This window comes from Sphaerodactylus townsendi, linkage group LG11 (assembly GCF_021028975.2).
Source record: "Sphaerodactylus townsendi isolate TG3544 linkage group LG11, MPM_Stown_v2.3, whole genome shotgun sequence".
NCBI lineage: Eukaryota > Metazoa > Chordata > Lepidosauria > Squamata > Sphaerodactylidae > Sphaerodactylus > Sphaerodactylus townsendi.
In genome coordinates this window covers 23,397,482-23,424,243 of record NC_059435.1, presented here as the reverse complement: position 1 = coordinate 23,424,243, position 26,762 = coordinate 23,397,482, and the positions used below count along the sequence as shown (strand labels likewise).

General features: G+C 44.5%; 1 protein-coding gene across 3 annotated transcripts in view; it reads left to right on the top strand.

Moving 5' to 3' along the window:
• Positions 1 to 26,762, top strand: part of ITPRID1 (ITPR interacting domain containing 1) — a 70,212-nt gene that overhangs the window by 29,410 nt on the left and 14,040 nt on the right. For all 3 annotated transcript variants that reach the window (XM_048511605.1, XM_048511606.1, XM_048511604.1), the window contains exons 8-9: positions 723 to 1,300; positions 2,270 to 2,324. In XM_048511605.1, the coding sequence (XP_048367562.1) occupies positions 723 to 1,300; positions 2,270 to 2,324 (633 nt within the window). The remainder of the gene's footprint in view (positions 1 to 722; positions 1,301 to 2,269; positions 2,325 to 26,762) is intronic.

Below are 26,762 nucleotides of genomic sequence, written 5' to 3'. Positions count from 1 at the left end.
GGGTAAAAGAGCTTCTAAATTTGAGGCAGTGATGTGCTATATAGGCTGTATATTTCAGCCATGTGAATTTGGTGGATGGAAAGATATTAGCCAATGCGAATGTGCAGCTGTTTAAACTTGTGATTGGGTCCATTTCTTTTTAGTAAGGGAATGCATCTTTCTCAGTTATTCTAGCTTCTCATAAGGCACACACACATGCAACTAAGTGAAATATCATTCCAAGGTGCTCTGTCTGACTTCCTGGATGTTCACGTGCAACATTCTCAATATAGGTTCAGTCCAATTTCTGTGCAAATGTGGAGGGGCAAGTGGTTTCACAGGGAAAGTTTGAGGTGGGGTGTGGTTTTTCTTGAAGATCCATCAAGAATGGAAATTCATTTTTGCTAGGTCTGTGAGTACTGGAGGAGGGGTCAAAATGGCTAACAAATTTGACTCAATAAATCTGTAAATCCGTTATGAAAGAGCATACAGCAACTAGGCACGCCTCAAATTAAAGGTAAGCTTATGCTTTTTAGTGTTTGTGCAAAGTGTGAACTGATTTAAAAATCAATAAAATTCATATATTCAAAATAACTCCAGTAAAACATGTTTACACGTTGAAAACATGAATACACGTTGAAACATTTTTTGGAATTTTTATTATGTACTTTAAAGCATAGATCTGTATATCTGATCTATGTCTAAATTAATATGTCTAAATTTTCATCTTTGTCTAAATTAAGGGCGTTTTCTGCAACTTGAAGTTCTGGATCATGTGACCAGTGCCTTTTCTTCTTTGCTGAATGATATCAATCTCATGCAGAAGAATACAGAGGACAGAAATGGAGAGGGGAGGGGCGTGGCAGGCACCCCAAAGGGCAAAGTGGTCGTCTCCCAAGCAAAAAGGAGAAGAATAGGTCAGCTCCTGAGAAAAGTGTCTCGTCAGACGACAACATGTGGTCCTCCAGCTTACCGAACTGCTGACTCATCCGGCAAGACCAGTGAAGATGGCTGTCCTTTTGTTGATGTGGACAAATGCATCTCAGCCAGATCTGCCTTATGTGAACACACCACCCTGGACTCTCTAAAAGAGGAGATGTTTCCCAGTGATGAGGAGGAGAAGACTATGACTTTATCTCATCCTCCAAGCAAAATTAGGCTATTGCCTCATCTGCCTAGTAAACAAACACATTTTCTTTCAACCTCCGAGATGCCTATTAAAGACAGACCACGCAAGGAGCCCAGTTTGCTTGTGAACTACATGCTCAAGAGGGTTTCTGGCTTAAATGGCAAGCCTTCAGATTCCTTTGAAATGGAAGAGGTAAGGCAAAAACGTTGCATGTGAGGGAGCATATGGAGGAAGGGAGGGCAGTGAGGTATTACTGAAAAGGCGGAGGCTAGAGCAGGTTGCTTTAACCTTGGACATAGTTGCACCTCAACATTTAGGTACTGCAAAGGAGGAGAAAGGCCATTAAATGACAATTGTTATATTTTCTCTCCTGAAACAAGATGTTAGGACACCAGTTGGGTCAAGGTCCTCTCGCCCTTATTTCCCTTCCCTTCACACTGATGGTTGCAGGGAATTTACTTCTCCAAGCAACGCAGGGCCTGATTTGGATCTGGACAATGACACAAAGAGGAGGAAGGACCACAACCTCTGTCACCACAATTTTCTTGAGCCTAAACAGCCCTGAAGCATTGTTTGCCATGTCGCAGGGCTTCGTGTGTAGCATTCAGTGTACATAGAGCCACCCATCAATGGAACAAATTATGCCCTGCTCCAATCTGTTAAGATCCCCTATCCAACCTATCAATCAGTGCTGTTGCAGAACCCCAGCCAATCACACCCAGCATGGGTACGAGAGCATTTGAAGGGCTCTACAGACTTCCCAATGTTGCCCTTTGTTTGCAGTTGCACAAGGGGAGAGCATCTAGCACTTTGCAGACTTCAGGTAGTGGGGTACACAGCTATTGGGTCAGAAGTTGTGCAGTTCTAGATTACATTGCAGTTGCTGTTGCTAGGGGAACTTTTCCAGTTGTCAGTTGTGCATATTCATGGGTCAATAGCTGCAGGAGGAATAGCATGTCTCCGAGACCCTAGCTTACAGCTATAAGCTGAGACTGAGCTCTGTTTAAAAACAAAACAAAACAGAGGAACCAACAACCAAGTAACATCTGGAAGCCTTAGAGTTGTTTTTGTTTGAAATCTTAGAGTTGAAAGGAAGAAATATACTTTTAATAATAAAAACAAGCTGCTTTGAGTAGTCTTTTTTCCCCTTCCTTGTCTCAGATCCAGAGCTTTGAGGATGAATCTTCATGGGGAAATCCTCTTGAAAGCACTTCAGGTGGGTATTAGCAAATATAATCACTCTATATATTTTTACAAATTTGCCATGCAGGAGAGCTTTACAAATATAATTGCCAGGAATATGAAGTGGCTGGACAACTGAGTGCTCTCTCGCAGCCTTCTCTCCCCAATGCCATTACTCAACAAATTAATCTCTGTGCCATTTTGAAAGAAAGCTTTAGTTGATTTTTCAGTGATCAGATGCTTGCTAAACACTCACTATAGCCAAGGGGGGCATCAGATACAAGTCTGACAATGGGCTGAGGCAGAACTTTCTTCTGCAGAGTTGTAAAAACAATAGTTTAGGACAGAAACAGTGAGATCCTCTCAGCAAAATGCAATCTTAAAATTATTAATTCATGTACATGCCATGGGTTAATCGTTACCAAAATTCTTATTTTCTTGTTGAGTTGGGCAAGTCGAATATGTCTAAGCTAAGGCCATGCAGTGAATTCATAGCTGAGATGTTACCCACATACTTATAGTTCATAGGTTATATCTTACTACTCGAATTCTGTATTGGTCATTTAACTTATGAAAGTGACATCTTCACACTGAACCATTCAAATCTGCTCTTAGTTGTGAAGTATGTAATTCCCCCCCCCCCCCCCCCATTATTTCTTCTTTCTGTTTCATGAAAGCCCCTGTAGCCTTCCCCTCTACCTGATTCCTCCTCTCCTTCCCACCACCAGCCAATGTAATTTTATCTTCCCTGCCTTAAGCTTACCCTCCTTCCCTCCCCTTGGCAAACTCTACAGGGAAAACTTTGACCCCATTGTTCAGTGCAAGTGGTTAGGCCTTGCCCAATTGCACAGAGGGGTAAAAGGTAAAGGTAGTCCCCTGTGCAAGCACCGGATCATTCCTGACCTATTGGGTGACATCCTATCACAATGTTTACTAGACAGACTGTTTAGGGGGCAGTTTGCCATTACCTTCTCCACTTGTCTATACTTTACCCCTAGCAAGCCGGATACTCATTTTACCAACCTCAGAAGGATGGAAGGCTGAGTCAACCTTGAACCAGCTACCAGAAACTGACTTCTGTCAGGATTAAACTGAGGTGGTGAACACAGCCTTGATTGCAATACTACAGCTTTCCACTCTGCATCATGGGGCTATGTCCGTGGTGGGATTCAAATAATTTAACCACTGGTTGTTTACAAACACTATTTTAACAACCGATTCTGCCGAAGTGGTGCGAACCTGCTGAATCCCACCACTGGGCTATGTACACAAAGGGGAGGAGACCTTATTTTCTCCTTTATCTGCCTCCCGACACTATTTCCTCTTTCTCCTCCTGGTAGCCTTGATACCTTCACTTTTCCCTGCTTCTTTCTCCCATTCCCACATACCAACAAACCAGCTTTTTATCTGTCCTCCTCCACCTTTGGCTGTATTATTTATTTACTTCATTTTTACCCCATCTTTCTCCACAATGGGGACCAAAAGCAGCTTTCATCATTCCCTCTCATTCTGTCCTCACAGCTACCCAGTGAGGTGGGCTAGTCCGATCATGTGTATCCGGCCCAAGGTCACCCAGTAACTTTCTACCTCAGAGTGGTGATTTGAACATAGGTCCCAGATCCTAATGTGCACTCTAATCATTATACTACACTAGTTTGCATGAGCTGTTGAACATTAGCAAGCCACTGGGCCCAGGTGACTCATGCAAGTTGCATGATATCAACTTGCCTGGTAGTCGTTGGCAGGCCTGGTCCTGGTGAGGCTTCCTTATCACATACAAAGCCTTTATAGTTTGGCCCCTCTTATTTTGGGACCACCTTTCTCCCTATGCTCTGCCACAACAAATCCACTCGGTTTACCTGGGCTTCTCCAGGTGCCAACCTACAAATGGGCAAAGATAGTAACTCCCCATACCAGTGTTTTCTCTGTTGTTGCTCCAGCTTTGTAGAATAGCCTTCATGAGGAGATCAGGAAAGCGCCCACTCTCCTGGCCTTCCACAAATTATGCAAAACTGAACTATTCAAAAGGACATTTCTGCACTAGTTATAGGGTGACATTATACAAAATGATTCATAAACTTACTTTCCTGACTTGTAAAATCCTAATGCTTTGGTTACTGAATGTCCCGTTTGGTTGACTATACTCACTCATCATGTGTAATCCTATTTGAGTCCCTGTAAAAAGATAAGAAATAAATAAAAGCCAAAACAGCTCTGGAAAGGGTCCTGACTCCCCCCTGTGTCTTTTACTGACAGAAACAGGGCCTAGAAGGCCATCAGCACAGTTCTGATTGCCTAACAATGGCCACTGAGGGGCAGTGGCGCAGCTACAAGGGAGAAGGGGGGGTGCACGTCGCACTGGCACTCGCCTGGGGTATGTGTGTAAAAACTGCCCCCATGCACTTTCCTTTGATGTGCGTCTGTGCTGGGGGTGGGGCAGGGTGGGGGTGGGGGAGGTGCCTGGGAACCATTTTGCCCAAAGCGCCATTTTCTACCCCCATGCCCCTGCTGAGGGGTTTCATCTCCTAAAGCTACAGGCACAGTTTCTATTATTTTCAGTGTACTTAACCTCCCATTAAAAAAAAGATTTCTGGGGTTTTGTTTTGTTTGCAAACATTAAGCTTTTTTGAATTTGCAGAAATATCTATCTACCCTGTTTGTGACCCCAGTCTCCACATTTAAGTATCCTCATGTGGTGCCCAATATTTTATTACCAAATATCAAGCCAACAGGAGAGAGTTCTAAGTAGCTTTATTTGCAAAGAAAGGGGAGCCATCTTCACATGGGCAGACTCCACTGGCTTGTTAAATACACAGCATATTTATTCCCTTTCCCTGATTCCACCACACCCTCTCCATTCTCCCATTGGCTAAGGATACTTGGAGCTACAACTTTCTGGTCCAGCTGTCTACATGTTTCTCCTTGATATGAGCCCCACCCCCCCATCCCTTGTATGTGCATTACAGTGGAGGTTGTTGTCAGAGCAGGAGGAGAAGTTAGTATGCATTAGCTCATTAAGCATGTTCAGTTAGCACTGCTTGCATAACTTTTGTCCTTGAGCCTATATACTTGACTCTAACTAGCTTCAGCCAGTTCTTATCTTGTCTAGCCACAAACATCCTCCCTTAAGACTCAGTCCCTCAATTCTAGTAGAAAATACATTTTTCATTCACTGCACCCAGATTTGGCCGTATCGAGAATCAGATCTATTGATTATGAGATACATTAGATATTTTTATTATATACTTAACTATAAGATGCATTCAAACTCAAATGTGTATGCTTAACTTTTAACTACACAGTGTATTTGTTGTTGGGGTGGTGGGAGATTATTTTGCTTCTGCTTCTATACAATTGCATCAATCAGCATCTCATGATGTACGTGTGAAAATGCATTTTGGATATGAGTGTTGAAAATAACACAGATATTCTCCACTATGCAGTGACTTACTTTGGGTTATAAATTGATTGCGCTCGCAGTGCTCAGTTGTATCGTGTGTCACTCCCCCACCCCAAGAGCTTTTTCAACTAAGAATTCTTCCAGATTGTACACACAAGCATTTGATAGCCCTGACACCTAAAGCCCATGGTGTTAAGGGCTCATTAGTGTTAAATTGCTTACTCTCTGTGAAATACATGTCAATAGCTAGGATGCTACACAAGGCCAATTGCTTTATAGATGCAGGTACAGGTGGAAGTAAGGTCCCTTTGCTTGACACACTGTTAGCGCACATGCACCAACTTCTACCTGCTGTCTCAAAATCATTGAAGGCTTTTGCACTGCAGTCAAGAGAGAGCATAATTGCTGAGATGCTTCTGAATCTCAGTATTGTTGCTCAGGTCTGCTTTTTAGTGGAAGCAAACTGCTTAGTGATGAACAGACATGTGTCCCAGGGCTGATGGTCTGCAAGGAACTAGCAGTTGTGCCCGAGGAGCAGGTAGTTAGGCAGGCAGGAAATAATTGGGAAATCTGAAGATAGTTCAGGCTGTGCCTGAGCAGTCAACTGCTCTGACTGACAAATCAGATTCAAGCTAGCCACTACAAAGGACCAAGTGGAACATTATTGGTCTCCCCTGACTCCTAATTGTGACTGCAGAACTATCCTGGGACCATTTTCAGTGGAGGTACATAAATGCTGCAGAATTAAGACCAGTAGCTATGTCTTCTGGCACACTCCTGTGACAGCTTAGTACCTTATGAAGTATAAACTAGGTAAGGTGTGTTTCCAAAGGGAGATATATGGTACACAATAGGAGTGGGCAGTAGAATATTGCCAACCTGATAACATGCCCAGTGTTTGGTATATCAAGTCAGGTTCAGAAATATCCAACACCACTGCTATCTTCTCAACAAAACTCCCTAATACAAAATCACTCCCAAAATAATCTGATTCAGAAGGTCTGTCAAGAGAGCAGGACTGTTTAGGGATCAGGGAGTACATTATCACTGTTTCTTGGTACCCAGGTCTCTTTAAATTTGAAAGGGGAAGTCCTTGTTTCCAAAGTTGGCCCATACGAAACAATGACCCAGGCAACGAACAAACCTCTGATAGTTTCAGAAGCCCTTCCATTCTTCCATCCCCATTTTAATTCTGTGTTAGGATGGGGACAGCATGATTATCACTTTATTACATATCAGGAGTGTTGTTCCAATAGTTCTAGAACTAGGTTCTGGTATGATGATAATACCCCCAACATTAAAATAAAACAACAATACTGCTCTTCCTCGTATGGAATTATGCCAATAATTTCTTCAGTGCACACCCCTAGTGTACAAATCTGCTGTATGGCTTCCTATATTTATGCTTTATCAGGCATATTATATATTAATATAGCTAATTTTCAACATGGACAGACAGGTCAGTTTGCAGAAAAATATTAAATCTAAAAAATAAATAAAATGTGGGTTAACCCACAGGCAGCAGTTCCTGTAGATTTAAGAAACAAATTATGTCTGCAGTGGCCATTGTAGAGGTCGCTAGGCAATGTCAACAGTATTGCCAGACTTCAGGCCTTGCTTTCTGTCAGTAGAAATCAGGGGGAGGGGCAGTCCATTTCCAGTAGTGTTTCGGCCTTTGAGGAAAGACTCACCAGGACCAGACCTGGCAATAGCCACTTGGTGACTTGATACCACACAACTTTCATGAGTCACCTAAGCCTAGCTGTTCAACAGCAACCACCCCATGAAAGCCAGTGTGGTCTATGGTCAGAGTCTGACACCAGGATCTAGTAGTCCCAGGTTAGAATCACCACTTTTCCATAGAAGCTCACTGAGTAACTTTAGCCAATTAACCTACTTCACAGTGTTGTTATAAGCATAAAATGGAGGCAAGGAGAATGATGTAAGCTACTTTGGGTTCCCTTTGTGGAGAAAGGCACAGTATAAATGAAATAAATGAATAATAAATATTACTGAAGATGGGGGGGGGCAGATAAAAGGTATGTGGTTACAGAGTGACAAGGAGAGAAGGGAGCAGGGAAAGGAGAGGATATTGGGATAGTCAGTAGGTGGGGAAGGGGAAATTGTGTAGGGAGGGGGATTCAGTGGACAGTGAGGTGCTTTTTGTAAGTCTTTGCAGGTTCTCCACCATGGAACTGGGCTGTTGGCTAGTATTATGCAACGAGGCCATTGTTTTCCCATGTAGAGGCTGTCATGGGGAGGAAGGAGAGTTAGCTAACTACTGGGAGGCAGATAAAGTAGTTTGGCTGGTGGGTAGGAAGGAGAGAAGAAAACAGGAAAAGGGAAGAGGCTAAATGGGCTTTTAGAGAAGGGGAATAGGAAATAGGGGGGGGGGATGACATGTTCACAGCAAGTCCTTGCAGGTTTACCACGTTATTATTTTACATCTGTTGTTGAAAATTTTGAAATGAAATTGCCTGTTTGAGGCAAGGAATTAGTTAATTAATTAAAATAAGAACCCTCTCTAACTCCATTTACTTTTATTTTGACCAGGTTTGCCAGGACTAGTTAAGAGTGTTGCTTACTTTCTAGTACACTGGGAGATACCTATTCATATGCACAGGTGTGACAAAAACATATGAACAAACTACAAAGGCTACAAACACTGATTGCTGTTATCTGATTATTGCAGTGCACACTCTTTCCTTAGGAATTTAAGTCCCATGTGCATCATAGTCCATGAGAATTTCTAAGTATATAACAATGTTCCAGACCAGCTTCAAAGTCCATGAAAATTTCTCAGTATATGATAATATTCCAGCCCAAAACCCTGTCCATGGTAATGCATGTTTTTCATTCCTTCATCAGTGGTGCCGGATTTTTCTGTTTTCATTTTTCATTTTGGTGGGAATCACTCAAAGGGACAGCTTTCTGATATTACGTCCGCCGTGTCCCCTTACCAACAGCATAATCAAGTGATTATGGACTCTGAAGCTCGTCTGGAACATTGTTATATACTTAGAAATTCTCATGGACTGTGATGCATATAGGACTTAAAATCCCAAGAAAGGGGTGTGCATTTCAATAAAAGGATGCACATTAACAGCAATCAGTGTTTGTAGTCTCTGTAGTTTGTTCGTGTTTTTGTTGCACCCTTGTGTATGAACAGAGCGCTTGCCCTTTTCTTCCTTTGCGTGGTTTTTGTATGTAATAAGTAGGGTTAGCTAATGGGTATTGTATAAGTTTGTATTCTTTAGTTCATCACATTGCCCATATTATATTATATTATATTATATTATATTATATTATATTATATTATATTATATTATATTATATTATATTATATATCATATCATATATCAATTCATATCATATTTATCATATTATATTTATTATATTATATTATATTTATTATATTTATTATATTATATTATTATAGCACTGGAAGATACCTGCTGAATATTTTGTTCATGAACGTGATGTAATCACTTTCTAGTTTGGCGTAGGAGGTTAAGAGCTGGAGGAACCGGGTTTGATTCCCAGCTCTGCCACCTGAGCTGTGGAGGCTTATCTGGGGAATTCAGATTAGCCTGTACACTCCCACACATGCCAGCTGGGTGACCTTGGGCTAGTCACAGCTTCTCGGAGCTCTCTCAGCTCCACCTACCTCACAGGGTGTTTGTTGTGAGGGGGGAAGGGCAAGGAGGTTGTAAGCCCCTTTGAGTCTCCTGCAGGAGAGAAAGGGGGGATATAAATCCAAACTCTTCTTCTTCTTCTTATGCCCCTTGACATTGTGGCCAGCCCCCCTCTGTTCCTATCCAATCCGTTCTGTCTGGTGATAGAAATGAAGTCTTTTCAGATTTGTAAAATCCTAATACATTGGTTATTGAATGTCCCATTTTGTTGATTGCACTGAGTCACTATGTGTAATTTCCCATGAGCCCTGAAAGAAAGAGGAGAAATAAAAAAAATAAAGTCCAAAACAGGCCTGAAAAGGGCTTAATTTTGTACACTTGCACGTGTGCACACACAGACACACACAACGAACAACCATTCCTTAGCTGCTCTGTGCCATTTTCCCTGAATGTAGATGCTGGCTGTTTAGCTGTGCCAGGCGTCCTTTTGTCTCCCCCTGCCTCCTTCAGAGAATGCAGAGACTTAATTCTAAAAGGCCCTCAAACCCCAAGCATTGCTAAATGACTTTACAAGGAATACCAGAGTGTTTTCGAGCAATGGTGTGCGTGGGGTTTTTTTTTTTTAAACAACAACAACAAAATATTACAATTTTTATTAGGCAATTTTATCATTGTTATAAATAAGTAATTGTACTGGGGAGAAGGGATAATCCTTATTTAATTAAATTCATCTATACTCCCAGGTTGGCAGCAACCAGACATATGTGAGACTAATACTCACAGCCTGCCTGGTATGCATGTGCAATTAAAAATTCACTCTACAGTAGCACTGGCAGTTTAGTGTTGCTTTTGGCATTTACAAATTCTTTTATTTTGTGACTTTTTTCCCACCATACACATATGCTGGAGCAGATGTTGCTTATTTGCTGTTTATTCAAATCTGTAAGCTCTGGCAGCAAACGCCATTGTTCTGTAATGGAGCTTTGCTTGCTGTCCTGTATTAAGACCTAGGAAACGACTGACGGGCAGTTAGCTCCCAGCAGGTGCCTGGAATGATTTGAGTGGCAATTTATATATGATATAGCTCACTACTGTGAATATGAGTTGGGCAGCGCCAAGGGAAAGAGGGGGTATCGTAAAACACAGGACAGCCTGGTCACGGTAGACTGGCCGGCATTGGCTCCTGACATCTTCTTTGTCGAGATTTCATGGGCTGTATTTGGAAACCGAGTTTCTTTGTGCATGCATTCACACACAGAGAGAGAGATTCCCACACATGCTTCCATGTCATTCTTCCCCTTTTCATTCAGCATTTGTGGGCACATATCGCTTTGCCCACCCCCACTACCTCCGTTAATTCAGCCCGTGATTGAAGAATCATTAGGGGCACCCTCTCATTGTGACAGGACTGTGTAGGCATTTTCTGCTTCTATACCTCTCTTTGAGTCTTCTTCCTGGATTTCCCCCTGGTCTCCTCCCCAACCTCCTCTGCAGCTACGGGTCAGTTTTCCAAGGGGATATTGACCAAAGAAAGAATGGCTGATCCCTGAAACTATGGTGCCAACACGACAGCATTAGCTGGCTGGAAAGCCCCCTGCATGGCCCAAGAGGCAATCAATCAGACAAGTAACCACCTCCATCTGGCACAGGGTTGCACCGAAACTCACTTTCAGAGCATTTGTGATTCATCTTGTCCCAACAAGTGGTGCCAGGGACCAAACCACAGTTGAGTCTTTCCAACAGCTGGGTACGTTCAACCCTCCCCAGCACGCTGAACTGACACGTTTGCTCCCGTGACTTATTGAGTGGCAATTCTTTTAATTATCACACCTTCCCTCCTCCTCCTCCCTGCCGTCTCTTCACATGCAGTTTGGCACCACGGGAATATCTGCAGAAGGCAATCGGTATTTTTCTTAATTGACTGTGTGCCAATAGTGTGAATTCTGTTTATTATCCCCTTGTAAAGTACATATGGGAACAATTGCTTGATGGCAAGAAGGAGAGCCCCTATGCTTTCCCCCGTTTCTAATGGCATCGGGGCAAGTTCTATTGGTTTCTGCAGATGGGAGTGGCTTGCTGAATGCCAGCAACAGAAGCGGAAAGGTATTAGCACTAGTTATTTTTTTTCCCCTTGTCACATTTTTCTGAACATGCCTAGTGCTGTGCGATTTCTTTGTTTTCTATTTTTTTTTTAAAAAAAATGGGTATCTGCACATTTCTAAGCCGTAACGACAGGCTGAATTAAAGAGGATGACATTTTAAGCAATTACAACCAGTGGAAATAAATAGGGTGACATTTAAATACATGATGATCATAACAATAGGACAAGATGATAATAATGGGACAAGATGATAATAATAACAACAATAATAATATTTTCACAAGGTTGGATGATGTATGTAGGGGTTTTACGGAGGCGATTAATTCAGTAACGGTGCTTTTTCTGTTTTCTGTATAGCTTAGGGCACATAATAAAGACTGACAGACAGGAATGAAATTATCAGGATTCTTAGATGAAGGAACTCTATAGCCATTCTTCCTTTTTCAGTCTGCTTCTTTCCCAGTTGTTATAATGGTAGCACATGAAAACTGCTTCACCTTGACTCCTTATCTTATACCTTCTCACATGAAATATAAACTCAGCCTTAGACTGGCAGATGTGCTTGGAGAAAAGTGATTCAACAAATAGAGTGGCAAGTTTGTGTCATCACCAAGGAGCTAGAAAATAGTGGAGAGTTAGAGGTGATATCTAGAGGCACGTGGCATGGGCATGTTCCATCTTTTCTCCACTCTGCTGCTTTGTGATTCTCATCTCCGGATGCTTTTTCCCCAAGCTGGAGTTCCAGATGCATGCTTACATCTGTAACGTGGGCAGGGAAGAAGACTAGCCAGAGGAAAGCACTGCTCAGAGGAAGGGGCTCTGGACATCACATCGCATCTAGTTTTCTAGGTGTTCATTAGGGTGAGGGGGCAGTTCCCAGTGGAGAAATCTAGACCCCCGTCAGCCACCAAATCTCTAGTCCTAGCTTTCAGTGTAAGGTCCAAAGTTCTCTGAGCTGCCCTTGTGCTATCTTGTTTAGGTGTTGATCAATGTCTTGGATAAGGATGAGCTATCTTGTAAAGGCCAGACATTTATTTATTGAAAAAAAATCAGATTCCACCTTTCCAACAGTTGATCAAGGTATCTTGTAATGGAAACAATAGTAGAATGGCATAAATAAAAAATGAGAATCATTGTCACAAAGCAGTCAAAATTCAACCAAATGCTTAATGAATGAATAACAGCCCCATCCAAACCTGCAGGCAGAAACGGTGCGGCACCACCCTGCCACGTCCAGTAGGGCTTCCTGGTGGCACAGGGAGCTCAGAAAAGTCCCCAAACTCCCCCCACCACTGGAAAGTCCCATAGAGTTTAAAGGACATACTCTGTGAAAAGGGTGGCGTATGTCCGAGGGCTGGTGCGCTGTGCAACCAGCCCTAAACCCCAGGAGGGAGATTAGTAATGTTAACTCTGCTCTGGAATGACCCACCCCACCTTCCCACATGCTGGCGTCTGAGGAGGATGCCAGTGCAGCCCTGCTTTGGTCCGAACTTTTGGGTTTTGGGGCAGCGGGGCTGTGAGACATGCAGCTCATAGTGCATCTGCCCCCTCCGCCAGGGTAAGTGCCCCGGGGAAGGTGAATGCAGCAGTACGTGGCTGTGCTACTCCCTAGTCTCCTTTCATCCCCCCCCCCTTTGGATGGGACTGTTAGCATTTTGCTGCTGCTGATGGGAGGCCAAAGAAGGGGGACATGCAGACTTGCACAAGGAGGGCATTCCAGAGATAGGGGAAAACAGCCAAAAAATCACTGCTGCATGGCAGTATATCATTTTTTACATGGAGGGGAGATGCAGAGTAGAACTTGTAGAAATGATCTCAGAGTCTGGGCAGGACAGTATGGGAGGATGAGATCCCATATGTGCCATGGTCCCAGACCATATAGAGCTTCAGAGATCGAAAGCAGCACTTTGAGTTGGGCCTGAAAACAAGCTGGTAACTAATGTAGATCTTTTTAAAATTGGGGAAGATCCAAATCAGTAGGCAGTCAGGTGTCAGTGTGTGCTTAATGTCTGGGGAGTTCTTTGGGGTTTTGAGTCTTCATTGCTTTCACCTCCTGCATGTGAGTTCCCAAAGGCACCTGGTGGGCCCCTGCGAGTAGCAGAGTGCTGGACTAGATGGACTCTGGTCTGATCCAGCAGACTCTTTCTTATGTTCTAATGTTCATTTCTTTGTACTCCCTGTGCTTGCAACAGTAGATAACAGAGGCAACTCTGACCTTCTCCACAAAGGGAGGGGTAACCAGATGGCTCCATTTCTTTCCCTGACCCCCGGGAAAGGACTTTTGCTTTCTTCTCACTTTTCCCGCTTTTCCTTTACATAGTCGGGGGCAGGGGAGGGAGTGCACAGCAGAGGTAATAGAGCTATGGGCATTTGGGGGGTGTTTTAGAACTGGCTTTGCAAAAGCCAGGGATTCAGTGTTCATTTCAATAAAGGCTACTGCGTGATAACTCCCAGTGTCTGTCATCGAATGAATCCTACTCCTGACACCAGGTTCTGATCCACTAGACAGTGGTGGCGAACCTTTGGCACGCCAGATGTTATAGTCTACAATTCCCATCAGCCCCTGCCAGCATGGCCAATTGGCCATGCTGGCAAGAGCAACGAGAAGTATGATCCACCTGTATCTGGAAGTGTAAGGATTATCCACCATAACTAGGATCTTCTGAACCATTTGCAAATGCGCAGGATGGTGTTCTAATCTAGAGGTAATTAGCACATGAACTAATGTAGCTGGACCCCACATCTCAAGGAAAGGGCTGACGTGCCAGCCTAAGCATGCAAAAGGCGCTGTGACCAGCAGTGGAGAGTTGTCCCTCTATCTTTAAAGCCCCTCGGGGATAAGGCGGTATAGAAAACTAAACAATAAAATAAAATAAATAAATGAAAGCTGGACGGTTCATGTCATTCCACAAGCACAGACATTCCTCTTCTTCTAAGTCTTTCTGATATTGCAAACCAGCAGGATGTGGCTTCCAGTTAGGAACTGTCTTGGGGTGTGAATGTCTGTGACCACTTACTGAGTGGGAATCCCAAATCCTTATCATTTCAGACATGGGTATGGATGACCAGTGGCGTAGCGCCCATAGGGCAGGGGCAATGCCCCAGGCACTCCCCGGGGCGGAGGCGTGGCTAGGGTGTTCCGGGCGGTGTGGCGGGGCCTTCCAGGGTGGGGGTGGACTGTTCTGTGGCAGGGATGGAGGGTGAGTGCGTGTCCCGGATGCAGTTTCCCCTCGCTCCGCCCCTGCAGATGACAGTGTTGCTTTGACCCGCCAGCAGTGTTCTGCATTGTGGAAACATGCAGCAATGGTCAGTAGTGTACTGACAAAAAATGGCATCCAGGGCACGCACTGAAATTGCCCCCCCCCCCTCGCTCTGAACCTGCTGCGTCCCATCAAAGTCCCCAGGCCACACAGATGGTAAGAAGGTTTTTTTGTTTGTTTTTTAAAGTAAATACCATAGGGGAGGAAACCGTCTCACAAATTGTGGTGGGAACGGTGTTAGGGTTAGATAGGCGGTAATGATTGTTTATGTTGTCAATTTTTATAAAATGAATAAAGATTATTAAAAAAACCCAAAGTCCTCAGGCCACAGAATGGGAAGGGGTGAGGTGTCCGTGCATGGCATGCCATCCTCGTGCCCTGCCAAGAGTCTCCAGGCCCTGTTGGGGCGCTCAGGATGCAAGGCAGATGCACCAGACCCAGCAAAGGCTCCACAGGCAGACAAGCAGGCAGACGTCTCTCATTGCTAGGAGGTCAAAAGCAGTAGTTTCTCAGCACCAAGCCAAGCGCTGCCTGGCTTGGCCAGCTGAGCCTGTGGGAGGGTAGCCCTGCTTCCCCAGCCAGCCGCCCCTGTCTCAGTATATCTACCAGAGGTGCCCTGTCCTGTCCCAGGCTGATGCAAGTGCACCTGCAGGTCTCGGAGAGGGGGCTGAAGAGCTGGAAGGCTCTCAGTACACCTATTGGAGGAGCCCCATCCCGTCCCAGGCCGCGGTGGGTGAGCAGTGCCCCGGAGAGGAGGAAGAAGAGAGCCAGCTGCACCAGCCTTTGCTGCCACTTTATGCTGCACTGCTTCCGCAGAACCAAGCTGGGCAAGGGCTGCTGCTGTGGAGGCTCTGGCAGTATGAAGCTCCATGACCCTCCCGGCCCCTGTGACTCCTTCTCCTCCTCAACTAGTGAGTGGGGGCGTAGGAGGGAGGGGACGGGTGGCCAAATGCACTCCTCAATGTGCCCAAGGGGAGTGGTGCCTGGGTTGTGAGCCCCTCCACCCCGCCTGCTCCCCAAGATATGCCACTGGTGATAGTGAGCCACCTGCAGAGGATACGACTGCATGAATAGTGCTGACCTTGGCCTCCCTCACTTCCTGTGCTTCTGCCTAGTGCTTGCTGGTCACGGCCAGTGGGGACCCATTGCCCTCGGTCATCACTCAACCATCAGAGTCCAGGGGAAATTACTTCCTGCAAATGTGGTTCGCTTTTCACATTGGCAACCCTGTGTGCTCTTCTCACTGTTTTCCCCATCTCATCCTCGCCAAATGCTCATCAAATGATGGCAGAAAGGAAAAATGTGTAGAGGAGGGGGAAGAGGAGGAGGTGAGAAACTGTTCCTGAGAGGTCTGCCAACTAATCTAGAGAAACACAGAAGTTCAATTCTCCTCTGAATTTTGTAACAATGATTTAGCTGGGCCTTGCGCTGGGAATTTGCTGGCATTGGCCTGGGGCGGGAAAGTTATGCATCAGATCCGGATGATTTCATGTGTGACCACCCTCCTCTCACCCACCGCCTGCCACCTCGCCTGTGTCCCCCAAGCTTCTTGCATCCAAGTAAATAAGAACTTGCCGTTTTTGTCACTCACAGCGGCTGAGTTGCCGAGTTTGCCTATGCCTCTTCTTGCTTACAAATGAGCCCCGGCCACCCCGAGACATGCGAGTTTACTGTTTATTGCTGCTAGCGGGGAAATGCCGGGGCTCTGACATGCTACACTGGCACAATTCTGCCAAGCTTTGCCAGAAGCCTCGAGCTCATCGCAGACATCAGAAACGTAATATTTGTTTCTTTGGAAAAGATCAATCAAGGTCTGACTGATCTCCAATCGGTTGGATTCCCCCAAGGAAATCAAGGTGTTTTTTTTATTTTCAAGAGAATCCACCACTTTCCTTGCATCAATCACATCCAATATTGCAGTGTGAACTTGGGTCTGCAGTGTTAACTTTGGCTTTGTATCTTGAAATGCCAGGCACAGCTTCTCCTCCAGAAAAGGGTATAAGAGGGGGAAATTGGGGTAAAGAGGAGGCAGCTGGGACTCAATCCTTGCTTCACTGGCACATTAGGATTTCCTCCTGCCATGTTTGGAACAGAAAGCTGGATCTGGATCTTTACATTTGCTGACTGTCTTGCTTAGACACCATTGAAAATGCTGGGGGGAAGAATAAGGACTAATAAAAGGAAACATTTTTTTCACGCAACGTGTGATTGGTGTTTGGAATATGCTGCCACAGGAGGTGGTGATGGCCACTAATCTGGATAGCTTTAAAAAGGGCTTGGACAGATTTATGGAGGAGAAGTCGATCTATGGCTACCAATCTTGATCCTCTTTGATCTGAGATTGCAAATGCCTTAGCAGACCAGGAGCAACAGCCGCAGAAGGCCATTGCTTTCACATCCTGCATGTGAGCTCCCAAAGGCACCTGGTGGGCCACTGCGAGTAGCAGAGAGCTGGACTAGATGGACTCTGGTCTGATCCAGCTGGCTTGTTCTTATGTTCTTATGTTAACTCAGACCTATCACCAGCAGTTGTATAGTGGGAAAATATGAAATCATAATAATAATAGGCAAAAGAGCCAATGATGCAAATATTTTATTGGTAGGGGGAGGATCTCAATGCAGTTTTAAAAAAAATTCAGTGGAATCTGCTTGTCTTTCCCCCCCCAAGAATGCAAGATAATTCTTGCATTGTAGGAACTTCTTAACCTGAACAATAAAATATTGCTTTTAGGGACCATGAGTGTATTGGAGGGGTGGGGAGACTTTAGGTGCCCATTATCCCACCCCCTACAGGTGGCTGAGCAGGCTTTCCAATCCGCCTATTACTCCCCTTCAGTTCTTTATGCCTTTAGTTGTCTTCCCATGATCATTCACTTCTGGATGAAATTTTGCACATTTTGCTCATGCTCAGAAGCATGTCTTAGCAAGGTAGCTTAATGATTAAAACCAGACACTCAGCTGACTGAAACTGGACATTTAGTTTTCTGCTGCCCCCCCCCCTCCCCGCCCCCATGTCTGGCACTATCTACTGTTAGGATTTTCTACTGTTAGGGTTGCCAGCAGTCCTGGAGAAAACGCCCTGTCTCAAAATAGAGGCTTAATGTGTGGAAATGAACCGGAAAAGCATGAAGGTAAATGATATCAGCTAATAAATAACATTCTGTCCAGGCTTTTTTTGAAGGAATGGGACATTTATTCTCCAGTCTGCTGGTAGCCCTTATTCCTGAGGCAAGTTTCCCAGTGCAAACAGAAGAAGTATCCCCATACATCATAAACCTCATTTCTGTTTCCTGCCCAGTATTTGTAATGGGAAGTGCCATCAAATCACCGCCAACAAATGTAGCATTTTCAAGGCAAGGAATGAAGAAAGGTGATTTGCCATTGGCTGCCTCTTTGTAGCAATCCTGGGCTTCCAAGATGAAACAAGGCTAAACTGGACTATTGAGGTCAAGGCAATGCTCTTATTTGTCACCAAACACGAGAAAGAAGCAAAGGGCCCCACAGAGAAAATGTTATGGGATAGAGCAGAAGAGAATAAATTTAAACAGGTTTCTTGCAGCTTCTTCGTCCCCATTCCTTCCTTGCCAATTTGCCCAACAATGTCTTGCACATTCCCCTTAAATCTCTACACCAAACAGTGCTAGACTTTAAAAAAATTAAAGGAGGGGGTATGGCGTCCTTCTGAGAGGGCATTGTCCCCATATGTCCCCTGTAGCCCCAGGCCTGCCTGAACTAGTTTTCCCATCAGGTGAAATAATGCAGTTGGAACAGATTATACTGCCCCATGATCTTCTGTTGTGTTTAGTGACTTGATGGGTATTTTTTGCTGTACCTGAAGATAGTCTTCTATTAAGATTGCCAACTGGCCTGGAAAAAGGCCCCATCCCTTTAACAGAGTTGAAGCTTCTCATTGGCGTGACCTTAAATAACATCACCCAACAATTGCTTGCCAATCAACTATTAAAGGGTCAGCTCGAGTGACCACTTTAGAAGTTGGCAGCCCTGCCTTCCATTCTCCTTCCAAAAGGTGCTTTCAGCTGTGGAGGTCTGCAGGCCTTTCTCATCCAACATTTCACGCAAGGGAGGGGGACTGCAGCCCTGCCTGTTCTTCTGACATCCAGAGCTTTATGTCTCATTTTTGTCAGTCCTCAACACAGCTGTCAGCTGGCTTTCCCACTATTTGGCAGGGATTAGAACCTGGATTGGAGCCAGTTTGTAAAGTGAAGAAGATCTTAATGACTGGGAAGGAAGGGAAGGAGGCAGGGTAGACCATGTGAGAACCTGACAAAGGCCCATTATACATGCATGATCTCTTTCACGTTCATGCCTCATTCCCTCCGTGGCTGATTCCCCTGCCTGGACACTCATTAGGCTTTTTTGCGCCAGCCCTGCCTCACATGGTCAAAACCCTGCAGTTTTCAAAACCTATTAAAGCATGGTGTTCACTCTCCCTTTGCTGTTTCTGTAAAGAACTCTGTTGTACGTTCTGCCCTCAGTGGGTCTTCTTGCTCTTCATGGTTGTTCCCACCCACAAAACAGTAGGAACTCCACTAGGGGGGGAGAATCAGAAAGTGGGGAGGGGGTGAAGCTGCGTGGCTGCTGAGTACTTTGCTGCTGGAGGGTCCCCGCTTCCTCAGAAACTAGCAGGGAAATTCCATTTTGAAGCTCCCAGCAACACTGCAGGAAGTGAGTGAATAATGGGCCAAAGGTACCTCATTGATATGACCAAAGACCATTGGAGCAATAGCATTCACGTCACAAATGCTCTGAGATGAGCAGTTGGTGTAGGTGACAAATAATATCTTTGTCCTTCTAAAATGGGTGTGAATATGATGTCCTTAATCTCTAAATAAAGAAACAGCTTTGGAAGGTGGTGTAATGTTGTAGCTAAAGCAATGAGCTACAGGCGACTAAATCATATCTGGCTTCTGCTATGAAGCCAGCCTCACTCCTTCCATCTTCCATATGGTGCTTGTAGTACAGTGGAGCAGGAAGAAGAAGAAGAAGAAGAGGAAGAGGAAGAAGAGGAGGAGGAGGAGGAGGAGGAGTTGTTCGGATTTATATCTCCCCTTTCTCTCTTGCAGGAGACTCAAAGGGGCTTACAATCTCCCTCCCTTCCCTCCTCACAACAAACACCCTGTGTTGGAGCTGTAGGAGCTGAGGAGTTGTAGGAGCTGAGAGACCCAGATTCAGATTCTGCACAGAGTCACTTCTCATTGTAGTTTTGAAAAGCGTAACTCTACTTACATATAGACTATAAGAGAGTGCTCCTAAGCAGGTCTATTCAGAAGTAAGTCCTGTGGTGTTCCCTTGGGCTTTTCCCCAGGAAAGGGGCAGTTGCACTGGAAAGCTCTGATTTCCATAGCACAGTGAAAGGCTACTTTGTGAATGGGGTAGATTTATCCAAAGTTATCTGGCTGCCCTCGAAAAGGGCCACAGCTTTTTCAGCTCTGGTCCCAGCTTGGTGGAATGCTCTGTCAAATGAGACCAGGGCCCTGTGGGATTTATCATAGTTCTGCAGGGCCTGTAAGACAGAGCTATTCTGTGTTTTGGTTGAGGTCAGCAAGGGTACTTCCCCTCCCCTCCCCTCCCCTCCCCTCCCCTCCCTTCCCTTCTTTTTTCTCCCTGGCCATGTTTTCTGTATCTGACTATTGGGTTGTTTTCAGTTGTTCTGGTGGAAGCCACCCTGAGCCTGGAAGGGGAAGGGCAGCCTAGAAGTCATATACATTAAGTAAAACAAAATTGCAAGGTATCCCTACCCTTTGCGAAGAGAACCTGTGTGCAACTGAAATCCATCTGTCTTAAACACCAGTGGCTGGGGTTGTCATTCATTCTAGAAGTTCCAGATGGCCCTTGATGCTAAAAGATGTCACTTATTTTAAAGTATTATCTCAGAACATAACAACATCCCCCAAACTGAATGGAATTCACACTCTTTATTTTGGAGTGATGCATCTCCGTTGGGCTCCATTCCACAGCATGCATAAAAAGTTTAAGCTATGCATTGTTCTTGGTCTTTCATACGTTCATAAAGGAGCAAGGAGCAGCAGTGGCATAGGAGGTTAAGAGCTCGTGTATCTAATCTGGAGGAACCGGATTTGATTCCCAGCTCTGCTGCCTGAGCTGTGGTGGCTTATCTGGGGAATTCAGATTAGCCTGTACACTCCCACACATGTCAGCTGGGTGACCTTGGGCTAGTCACAGCTTCTCGGAGCTCTCTCAGCCCCACCCACCTCACAGGGTGTTTGTTGTGAGGGGGGAAGGAGATTGTAAGCCCCTTTGAGACTCCTTACAATTGAAGCGGGATGTAAATCCCAACTCTTCTTCTGTATGCAGAAGAAGGGGCTGCAATTTCCACTGACTGCCTTCCTCTGCAGACCCACACTTTGCCTCCTGTGCTATTCTTGAGGTCTACTGATTCCTCTGGAACAAAATTGAGGCATATTAGCGGGCTGCAGTGTGAGGGGGAAGAAGAAAAATCATGCTATAGGGAGTCCATGGATGGTTGGGTAGGCCCAAGTGGAATCAGCCCTCTCTTGGGGTCGTCATCAGCCTTCAGAAAGACAACAATGAGGAGGTTAACTGAGCTTCTTGGAGTAGAAAGTTCCTGTGTTAAGGGTATGGCTTTAAAGGCCTTCTGCATACCTACCAATCTCACTTCATTTAAGGGAGTATGAAGAGAATAACTTGCTGGTATATTGGCATGTCCAAAGAGACTCCATTTTGATTGCTGGAAAAACTTACAAAAAAATCTTGGTTTTTGTCTCTCTTTTTTCACATTGCTTAGAAGTAGGTGTTTACAGATAGAGATAGGCCGTACCACCACCAAGGCCAGATTCCTTATTATGGGCATGAAATCATCTCCTGTTATTTTTAGCTGGATCCAACTGGTCAGCTAAACCCCTAATTGAACGTTTCAAAAGGGCGAGGTAACTTGCTCACCTTCCAGAGAGTTCTCACTGACTCGATACCTGATTGATTAATTGGTCATTATTTAGTGTGGCCAATATGTCCTAAATTAATCTCATCAGAGTTAGCAGTCATTTTTCCTTTGTTTTTTTTACTTCACCTCTATTTTGCTTGAAGAACTTTGCTTAGGCCCTGAGGACTTCTATTATATTTTCTACCTAGTATTTCTTTTAGTAAGTAAGTATACTTTCTTATTCTACTGTGTATCTGGAAATGCACCTTAGGATTTTGTATTCACTGCGCTTTTTTGAAAGCTACTATTTTGCAACTTTTCTTTTCAATAAAAGATGTAACAATTTCACTTCGAGTTTTGAGCACTGGTTCAGAATCCAAGGCTTTGCATAGGTAGCGCCCCAAAGGCCTGGATTGGGTTTTGAGAGGGAGGAATGCTAAGAAAGAGACACTTAACAGCAGCCTGTGCTTTCCAGACTTGTAGCAACACTCAATACATAACAGCTGACTTAAAAGATAACATTTATTTTGTATTGTAAATTGTAAATTTTGTATTTACTTTACTTAACCAAACAGGTTGTCTTGTTTATTTTAGGTCAACACCAAATTGCACTGTTTGAAAACTGAGAGCCTGCCAAATTTCAGAAGTTTGTGAAACTTCACTGTAGCTAAACTGGAGGCCTGTATTTCTAGCTCTCAGGTATCTTGGGCTTCGATGCTTTGACATTAATGACTCCAAGCCAGCTGGGATTGTGAGGGTCTTGTTTAACTGGTTTGCATGTAACGGAGGAATAGGCCAGGGCCTTTTTCCTATGGTCTCTGTTATTTCCACGTTCGAGAGTCTGACACTGCCTACAATATGTGCTCTGTCGCTGACCTATGACAGCCCTATGACACTAGGTGTCAGCAGCAGACAAACCTCCAGTGTCCAACTGGCAACAACATTGATACATTTTTGTGGTTATTTTTTAGGATCTCCATGTCTTCAAGGTCTGGCCAGTATTTTCAGGTCTTTGCTTCTTGCACTAGTCCTTGGAAATCCGTCTTCCAGCCTGATCTCATGATTTTTACTCAGAAGGAAGGCCAACTGAATCCAGTGGGACTTGTTTTCAATGCTCCTGAGGGCAAAATAAAACAAAAGTCCAGCAACATTTATTCCAACCCAATCTTTTATAAGTCAGAGCTCACTTCTTCAGATGCTCAACATACACATCAGTAGCAAATTTGGCTGCTTGTAAGCACAGATATATTTGCCAGGGAGCTACTCATCATTCACCTGATCAAATGTGATTTGATTACAAAAGGAATCAATTCTTCTGTTGGAATAAATGTGGTCTTACTTGAAGGTGTCACTGGACTTTTCTTTTGCTGCAACAGACTAACATGGCTGAACCTCAAGAATTAACACTTTAAACACAGGAATCTGTTTCAAAAGCAAACTCCATATCTTGGGCTCACGGAACTAGTTTCATGGTTCTCTGAGTCTGAGCCGGGAATCTTATACAAATCTTTGCTCATGCTCTTTCTGTAACCTGCAGAAGCCAAGACCCCAAACCACTGGCCAGACCTTGAAGCCACTGAGGTCCTAAGACACCACAAAAAAGTACCAACATTGTTGCCAGCTGGACACTGGAGGTTTGTCTGCTACTGCCACCTCGTGGAAATTTCATGCTGCAACATATTGCTTGACATAGTCTATTGTGGCAGTTCAGTGATACCGCATCTTTTATGTAACTGAGATATTTTCTGCAGTAGTCTATTGTTAATCACAAGGAAGCATTTCAGAAAGTATTTAAGCAGATAAACCTCCTAAACCCTGAATATCTCATTATCTAATCTGTGGGCACAAATTCAATTTTAAGAAGCTGTTTTACATCTGAGAAATATGTAGGATGATTTTTCCATCAGGATACAAGGGCATTTAGACTTTTATGACTAATTGCCTAAAGAGTCTGTGAGGAAGAAAGGAGAATAGATCTCCCTTTAATACAACTTAATGTCCCTAGATGAAAAACTTAATTCAAAACATACTGCTTTTTCAAGTGTTTTCTACGACACCTTTGGAGTTTGCCCCCGCTGTTTCTGCAGGACAGAGGTGTACTCCTCTTTGCTCCTTCAGCTTCCTTGTTCCTAGTAGTAGTTAAAATGAGAATGAATTTTATTAAGGTTAAGAGGCAACAACAATGTTTGTTTTTACAGCTTTGTTTAATAGTCCTTTAACAGAAGATTGTTTCGATGTACTTATCTGGTAGCGATGCCCTTTGGCCATTTGCAATTAACAGTAACCTTAATCTAAGATTAGTGAATTACAGTAGCAGAATAAAAAGTTAACAAGATCACAACGTAATTTGCACTTTGAAACAAAACTGTAATTGCTAGAGAAGAGCCAGAGTGGTGCAGGCTCCAAAGTGTTTGTTGTGTTTGGACTGTGGACGTTTCCACCGCTTCCCAGGGTTATTAGAAGGATAAATACTTAGAGGAAGAGTGGGACAGCCCAGAATTAGAAATAAGCCCAAACAGCTCTAGGACCTTAGGCTGGATCCCACTAATCTCTTACATCGGGAGAACCTACCTTTTACCACCATTAGTAAAATGGATTCACAGGGATATAACCCTTTATCTTCTCCGTGGAGCTTTTCAGTTTCAGATCAGAGATGGCAAGACCACAGTGGGCGAGAGAGCTTAATACCCTCTTCGGTGTGACACAGTGGCTGTTTCCGCACGGGCGGAATACAGCGACCCAGGGACACTAAAAACAGCGTCCCTGGGGAGGGGTTTGCACAGCCGCCACCGCGGCATCGCAGCAGCAGCGGCCTCGCAACCCCCGAGCGGCGCGAAGCCGCTGTTTCTGAACCTCGCTCCCTGGGCGAGGTTTTTCAGAAACAGCGGCTTCCAACCGCTGCTGTTCACACGGCAGCAGCTGGAAGGTGCCATTCCCCCCTTTCCCAAATGCCTTACCTTCCCTCCAACCTTCTGGCGCGTCGCCCAGGCCTGGGGACATGCCCCCCCCGCCCTGTGACTCCAGAGCTGTCACGCAGGGCAGGGGTGTGTGTCCCCTGGCCTGGGCGATGCGCCAGAAGGTCGGAGGGAAGGGAAGGGAAGGCGTTCGGGCGACGGCGCAGCCTCCACGCAGACTGCGCCGTCTTCCCCGCCCCTACTGGGACCGTTCGTGCGAACGGTCCCGGGGGGTGCGTCGGCGTCATGAACGCCGACGCACCCCCCAATCATGGCCGTGCGGAAATGGCCAGTTCTTACCCAGATTGGATTTCCTTGTGATGCCCTCCCATCTGCAGTGTTAGATGGTAGATACAAGAAAATACTGTATATTCATAGGTTTTGGGCATGTGAGATGGTAGAAATAGAGACCATGTCACACATTTTCCTACGATGCCCCCTGCATAAGGAGATGAGGGCAAAGATATTTAGCTCTCTCCCGATATCAATTTTATTTGACTCAGAGGAAAGTTGTATGAAAAGACTTCTAGAAAATGATAATTCCTTATGATGAAAGTAGTGACGAAGAGTAGTGACGAAATTCAGTACTTTTATTGTTAAGAGTCGTAGACACAAACAGGGCAATTCAAACACTAATTAATGGTAGGCCATTTGGATTTTTCAATTTTATTTTCTGGTTTTAAACATCATTTGTGCTTTTAGTTTTGAGATCTGAGTTTAACTTAAGGTTTTTAATATTTTGTAGCTGTATAATTTTTGCAGTTGTTAAATAATCTGTCCAAATTTTTATTTGTAAATTATATATTGTGGTTTTTATACTTGGTATTTAACAACTTCTGGTCTTTGACCATAATAAAACTGATGATGATGAAGATGATGATGATTGGATTTCTCCACAGCTGCATAGTGGGAAGAGACTGGAATCTTGATCATCAGATCTCCTCAACGTGCAGCTATGGGGGAACCAAGTTTGAGGAGAATATGGTTTTTGCCCTAATGAGGGGGTTTAAATTCACTAAAGTCAGAAACGTCCATCAAATGTGTAGCTCCACCAGGCAGTTCCAAGTGTGATTAGAAATTGGGAGTCCTAAAGCAGCTTCTTAAGAAGTGCGTCGTTGTTAATCTGGAATTAGCACCTAATTAATAGGCATTGTTTACAGGCAAAAGCATATCTTTCCAAAGCAATAATAAATAAACCCCAGATTGCTCAGGGAAGTAATGAACACGCAGAGCAGCCGACATGAAATGATGCAGCTGGGAATGGGAATGCTGAGCGAGAGCAAGACAGAGACCCCCGGTGGGATTGGTGTACAGTGAGAGTGCAGAACAAAGTGGATGTTGAACAGCTGCACAAAGAGCCAAAACAATGCTCTTCTTTGTGGGGAGCCCGGGCTGGGAGCATACATTACCGTCGCCATAGAAATGCCACTGAAAATAGCCTCCTGGTAGTGAGCAGTCTCTACCCTATCCTGAACTGTGTCTTATGATAGGCGAGTCATGTGGTACACTGTTCAGGATAGGACAGAGACACAGAAACTGATGGAATGATGGAGACAAGTTATGAGATGAGGACCGGCAAATGTCGTGGTCACAATGACAGAGATGGCTCATCATGACACGCCTCTGTCAACATTGTCCTTTGGATCACTGATGGTCAAACAAGATACGACACTATTGCTGTGAATATCTACAGTTATCTGTATTGTGTTAGTGATGTGTGTTTGTAATGACACATGACATCTTGTTTCCAGTCCGTGTATGTGTGTGTTTCTTTTGTAAGGGGAATGAATGTGGGTCCACATTTCTGATGCTTTGACACCTTCCAGATCTTGGACCAGTTTGCAGAATGTCCTATGAAGAATATTATTGCAAGGGGTTGTGCTAAAGGGAAACAGGGGCCAAAGAAGAAAAGAGGACTACATTTTCTCATTGAGCTGTAGATTTATTCTACTGTTCATTTTATTTACACCCTGCCTTTCTTCCCAGCGGGTTCCAAAGCAGCTAACATTGTTCTCTTCATTTTATTCTAACAACATTGCAATTGTGAGGTAAATTAAGCTGAAAATGAGGGAGGCAGCCCAAGGTGGGGATTTGAACTCGAGTCTCTCAGTTCCTACTCTGATACTGTAATTCAGTGATGGCGAACCTTTTTGAGACCGAGTGCCCAAATTGCAGTCCAAACCCCACTTATTTATCGCA